Below are 5,953 nucleotides of genomic sequence, written 5' to 3'. Positions count from 1 at the left end.
TTGCTATACATTTCAGAGTGCAAAATGAGAAGGACAAAGGCAGAAAATTAAAAAATGAGATCATTTAAAGGTAAAAAAGACTCACTGATTGTGAAAATGGTTGGATCAAAAACCAGCATTCATATTAGGGGGGTGGCACCAGGACTGAGTCTGCAACCACAAGTTTAAAGTTTAACATCTTTGCCGCTAAGGGGTCACACTATGTAAAAAAATCCATCTATCCAATTTCTAAACCAGTGCAGGGTTTAGTGATGCACAACCAGACAGTATTGGTGTGCCAAGGGAACCAATCTTGTACTGAGCACCAAGGCACATGCCTGTACTTGGTCAATTTACAGTCTGCAATCTGCCTTGGTTTTCAAATGTTGAGTTGCAGACAATTCCCTTTGTTTCTCAAAGTTCACCACCTGACCCCCTACCTCTGTCTCAATAAGCCTGATGAGTGCAGAATCACCTGAGAATATCTGTAACTGGCATAACTTGGTGTTACATTGATAGTCCAAGATGTACAGGGTTAACAGAAAAAGGTGAAAGGACTGGGCCTTATGGTTCTCCAATGCTGCTTACATCCATATCAGAGATACAGACCTTAAGCCTCACAAGCTGCAGTCTGGTAGACATATTGTCCATTACCCAGGATTCCATAGGCTCATCGACTTGCAGATTACCTCTCAACAGGAATGGCTGGATGGTATTGAATGCACTGGAGAAATGCAAAAATATAATCTTCATAGTGCTGCCATCTTTGTCCAGATGGGAATAAGCCTTGTGGTGCAGAAAGATAATTGCATCCTCCACTCCAATCTTTTTCTGATAGATAGATAGATAGATAGATAGATAGATAGATAGATAGATAGATAGATAGATAGATAGATAGATAGATAGATAGATAGATAGATAGATAGATATTAATTTTATTTCAAGAAAGCAATATTGTGTACAATCAAGCAGATGAAATTTGCAAAACGTACACAAGTAACTTCAAAATCAGTCTTGAGAAATAAAAACTCCAAAACATTAAATGAGAAAACACAGAATAAACAAAACCTAACATAACAAGAATTCAACCCCACCAAAAAAGCTGTACTTTAATGAATTCAGTTCCATGAAAATGTGATTGCTCTGTTGCATGAGACAGTTAAAATGTCAGCTACACAGCCAACATGCATTATGTGCTTATTGTACTGTGCTTGGTGCTGTAGGTGGAATGAAGGAAAAGCATTTCCCCCTTATAAATAAATGTGTATGTTTCTGCACTGGTGCCTAGTATATCTGTTGTGTTGGGTGTTGAGGAGCTGCCGTGCTCCTTGGTAGTCACAATAGATAGATAGATAGATAGATAGATAGATAGATAGATAGATAGATAGATAGATAGATAGATAGATAGATAGATAGATAGATAGATAGATAGATAGATAGATAGATAGATAGATAGATAGATAGATAGATAGATAGATAGATAGATAGATAGATAGATAGATAGATAGATGTGGATCCAAGTGGTCTTTCACAAGGGGTCTTTTATAGTCCTGAACCAGCCTTTTCAAAGTTTTCATGATGTGGAGTATAAGGACCAACAATACAGTATGTTTTCCGCAGCAGTGGCACTTTCTGGAGCCTCAGTGACAGACTGAACAGGTAGCAGAGGATACCACAAAGGTGGTCAGCAAAGCCTTAAGAACTTGAGGACTGACTCCATCTGGTCCTACGGATGTTCCTGTATGTAGCCTCCTCAGTTGTCTACTTCTTATCCAAACTCCTCCTTAGAGATGACCTCAGTGGGCTACATACTTGCTTTGTGACCTGTCATTTTTCTTTGTCTACTGTTATAGGCCAAGATTTGGACATCAGCACTGGCAATATTTCACCACTGTGCTTTGTTTTAATAACACACCATTTCTCATTCTATTTCATTTTTTAATCAGCTGTATTGATTTCCGTTCTTTGGATTACACTGACTGTTACAAATTGATTTAATTATACATCCACTTTTAACATAATGGGGCAGTGAATCACATTGCCAGAGTAGCAGTTGTATTTGTGGTGCTGAAATGGCCTGAATTCTTCCTAGATGATTACTTTGTTAAATGCTTTGCAATAATGGCTGCTACAAAAGGTGCTCTATAAAATAAACAACACTGCTTTGATTTCCACTCTGCAGTTCCCTTTTGTCTTTGATTTTTTTTTCCTCAGCATAGAGCAAGTTACAAATCCATTTTTCTATGACCCATTACCTTTAGCAGGATCTAAACCTGAATAGGTGCACCGGTCCAGTACAGAGCAACATTTGAAATAAGCACATCTTATTGTGAATTGAAATGTAGACTTCCTCTTATTTTATTTTTGTCAGTTGTTGTAATAAAAATTTTCATTTTAAAGTTCTCTGGTTGCTCTACAACGAATATTATCTTTGGATCAATTTGTTCATTGTCCCAAATGTGTTGGGTTCCAGCAGTAAATTGTAACAGGACATGTTCACACCTCTACATACCTCTTTAAAGCGAGCATCTTCAGACATGAGGGGGCTTCATCACTACTGTATGCTTCCTACTTTATTTAGTACAAGACAGTCAAGGATGTCGGCTATAAACTAGAAGAGCTGGTATCTGTGGAGGGTGGGAGCCTCTTAAGCCTGCTTGTTTTCAGCTTTGCCTTCACTTTGGGGTTGGTGACGATGACCACAACTGGACACACAGATGTGTAGAGAATGGAAAAGAAAACTCGAATGTCAGAAATAAGGGGTGCCACTCTAACAATGGTCAAGGAATAGAGCCAAATGGCATTGTCCACCCCAAAGAAGACAGTGTAAAGGATAACCAAAGTGACCACTGCACGGGAGGCCTTACTCTCTGCCCTTGATCCTGAGTTTCCATGGTCTGAGCTTCGGAGGCTCTTCACTTTTTTACCATGCCGGTAGAGAAGAATCAGGATATAACCGCTCATGCCTGCCATTGTTGCTATGAAGGCAAAGTCCTTGAAAAAATGAGACAAGCCAATAGAAATAAAGGCAGTATAATCTGGATATATGACATAACAAAACTCATGATTAAAACTGAAAGGAGGAATTGTGTTATTGAAGGGTTTTGATGAGGAGTAAAGAATTGGATGGACGCTGGTTATGAAGCAAAATACATAGAGGCTAATAAATATGTGCCACAGGTACTTCGGAATGTAAAGTTTTAGTGAGTCAAGCTTGGATGTGGCAGGTGAGACGAGCACAGCTTGGTAGGTGCTCAGTAAACAAGTCAGCTTTATCGAAAGGCCACGGAAAACACGGAAGCCGTAGACAAACAGTTTACAGCCGAAATCATCAAATAAGTTCTGGCAGCCAAACGCCGTCAGCATCTGCGGGAAGCTGCGGGTAACAGCTGACATCAAGTTGGCAAAAGCCAGGTGGCACAGGATGATGTCTGCTGGCGTAAGCTTGGCCTCAGTGAGCCGAGTGTGCAGGAAAGCGCAGCAGATAAACAGATTGGATGGGATGCTGATGACCGTTAGCACAAGGAAACCTGTAGCCTTGACAATTGCCCTGGTGTCCATGAAGACTTCCTCTGCCAAGAATTGTCTGGAAATGAGAAGCTGTGTTCAATTACAAAGAAAAAGACCTCATTAGTATCACATGGTCAGTTTTATGAAGTTTTTTAATTTAATGAGCAAAATTTTAAGGAATAAACTGATCAGAAGAGTGCCTGCTTTGTATTTTTATTAAGCAAGTATAATCAATATATCTAGCAATAAATTAAATTTTAATTGGCATATGGACATATGGCAGGTTTTTATAATGCTTAGTGATCATCTGGTATGGAACTGACATCTGTTCAAGCTTGTAGAACCCATTTAAAATGAGGAGAGGCAGCTTTCCCATTTTAATTTAGTAAGCAGACTTCTGAGTGTCGAAAGTGTATTTTTATGAGTCACGTCATGTCAGTTTCTAACCCGCTTAATACAGACCAGGTCCGCAAGGGTGCGGGTTCCAGTGGTGTCTGCCAGTTCTGAGCTGATAGCGGTTCTGGAAATCTTCCGATTTTGAAGGGAAGTAAGCTTCATATACTTCTTGTCTGACTAATCCCAGAGACTAATGCTTACACGGGACACGTCTATACAGTTGCCCGAGTGATGTTTAGGACTAACACTTTTAGAACTGTTTTTACAGCCTAAGTAACGCTCCAACCCAAAGGAGGTTAAAGGAAAAAGACAGAGACTTGGTCATGGACAGGAAAAAAAGGTTGAATAGCAGAGGTCAAAAATGCTAGTGAATAAAACCAAAAATATAATCCAAAAATCTAAAGTCAAGAAACAAAGTGCTAAGTCAGAGCCAACGATGTAATCAGGGAGCCTTTTACGAAAGCTAATGTTCTAAGATACTCTATATACAAAAGATAGGATAGCATTGCTACTGTGTTGCCATCGTAAATAGAGTGCCTGTGATAATGTCATGTGACACCACATGGTTGATCATGTGACCAGAAACAGGCATTGTTATAAACAGTGCAGCTATGGCCAAATGAAACAAGTGGAAACTGGTGGTGCCCACAATCAAAGCCCATTGAAAACTCTTTTGGGATGACCTCATTTTAATATTGATAAAGATATTACAGTAGAAAAAGGCATGAATGTACAAGTTCACAAACCAAAATGTTGTTTCAACCTCATGACTCTTTCAAGGAAGATGTCCATTGTAACATCACAAAACAGTTTCCTTGAGCAGACCCATCATGACAGATAGCTGGAGCCCCAAAGTGTCATGGCATTGTGAAAATTTTAGATCACAGAAGTTAATGGAAAGTTACATTTTAAAGCACATGAAAAACAAACAAACAAACATCCATTTTCCAACCCCGCTGAATCCAAACACAGGGTCACGGGGGTCTGCTGGAGCCAATCCCAGCCAACACAGGGCACGAACCAATCCCGGGCAGGGTGCCAACCCATCGCAGGACACACACAAACACACACTAGGGCCTATTTTAGAATCGCCAATCCACCTAACCTGCATGTCTTTGGACTGTGGGAGGAAACCGGAGCGCCCAGAGGAAACCCATGGAGACACGGGGAGAACATGCAAACTCCACGCAGGGAGGACCCGGGAAGCGAACCCATGTCCCTAGGTCTCCCAACTGTGAGGCAGCAGTGCTACCCACTGCGCCACCGTGCCGCCCACAAACAAATAAACAAACAAACAAACAATAATAATAATAATAATAAAATGAAGTATGCATTCAAAGAGTTGACTCACTTGAGAGTTCTAGCATTACTTTTCATATTTTTATTTTACATTTGCTAATTTTTCATTATATTTAATGTATATTACTGTGTTCTTTAATATTGTGTGTTAGTTACATCACTGAACACTTCCTTCATCGAGTTCATTGCTGAAGACACAGCTGTAATTGTTCAGCTTGTTTGTCAATACGCCAGCGGGTGATGCCACAGTCACCATCTTACTTAAAGAGGCAGCTCCACATCAGCAGCTCAGCTGAACTTTGTGTAAAAGATGGGCTAAATAAATAATTGGAAACTGTTTACAGGATACCTCAAACCTGCCTAACTCTGTCAGCTCCATCCTATTCATTTTGGAATGCCAGTATACAGTACACTTACAATAAAGCTAATGTTCTGTTCTATTAAAATGTCATGACTCTATTGTATATGCCTGTTCAAATGTCAGCAGCACAGCTCACAGGCACTGTTTGTTTGTTTCCTATTCGATCACCTGCGTTTATACCAACGTGACAGGCAGACTTCTGAAATCCTCAGCCTACCAGCTTCTTTTCAAAGAACCCTCACATGTTATTCTAACTTGTAATAGGTCACACATTCATATGAATGACAGTAAGAATGGCTCAAGCTACTGTGGTGGGATGTAGTTTGCCATCTTCAGAACTACCATCTCTTCTTTTTTATCAAAAGATATATTTTATCCCAGTAAAAAGAGTAGAGGCTTAATTTTGTA

General features: G+C 39.9%; 1 protein-coding gene across 1 annotated transcript; it reads right to left on the bottom strand.

Annotated features, from left to right (window-relative positions):
* Nucleotides 1-1,480: 1,480 nt before the first annotated feature.
* LOC127527152 (olfactory receptor class A-like protein 1) lies at nt 1,481-3,559 on the bottom strand. The gene has a single exon (XM_051924837.1). It carries the CDS (start codon nt 3,538-3,540, stop codon nt 2,584-2,586), a length of 957 nt encoding a protein of 318 aa, XP_051780797.1. The 5' UTR covers nt 3,541-3,559; the 3' UTR covers nt 1,481-2,583.
* Nucleotides 3,560-5,953: the final 2,394 nt, after the last annotated feature.

The sequence above is a fragment of the Erpetoichthys calabaricus genome, chromosome 3 (assembly GCF_900747795.2).
Source record: "Erpetoichthys calabaricus chromosome 3, fErpCal1.3, whole genome shotgun sequence".
NCBI lineage: Eukaryota > Metazoa > Chordata > Cladistia > Polypteriformes > Polypteridae > Erpetoichthys > Erpetoichthys calabaricus.
The sequence above is the reverse complement of the archived record's forward strand: the minus strand, read 5'-3'. Positions and strand labels throughout refer to the sequence as shown.

Coding starts and splice junctions, on each gene's coding strand:
- LOC127527152 (XM_051924837.1), bottom strand. CDS start 3,540: ATGGACACCAGGGCAATTGTCAAGGCTACAGGTTTCCTTGTGCTAACG.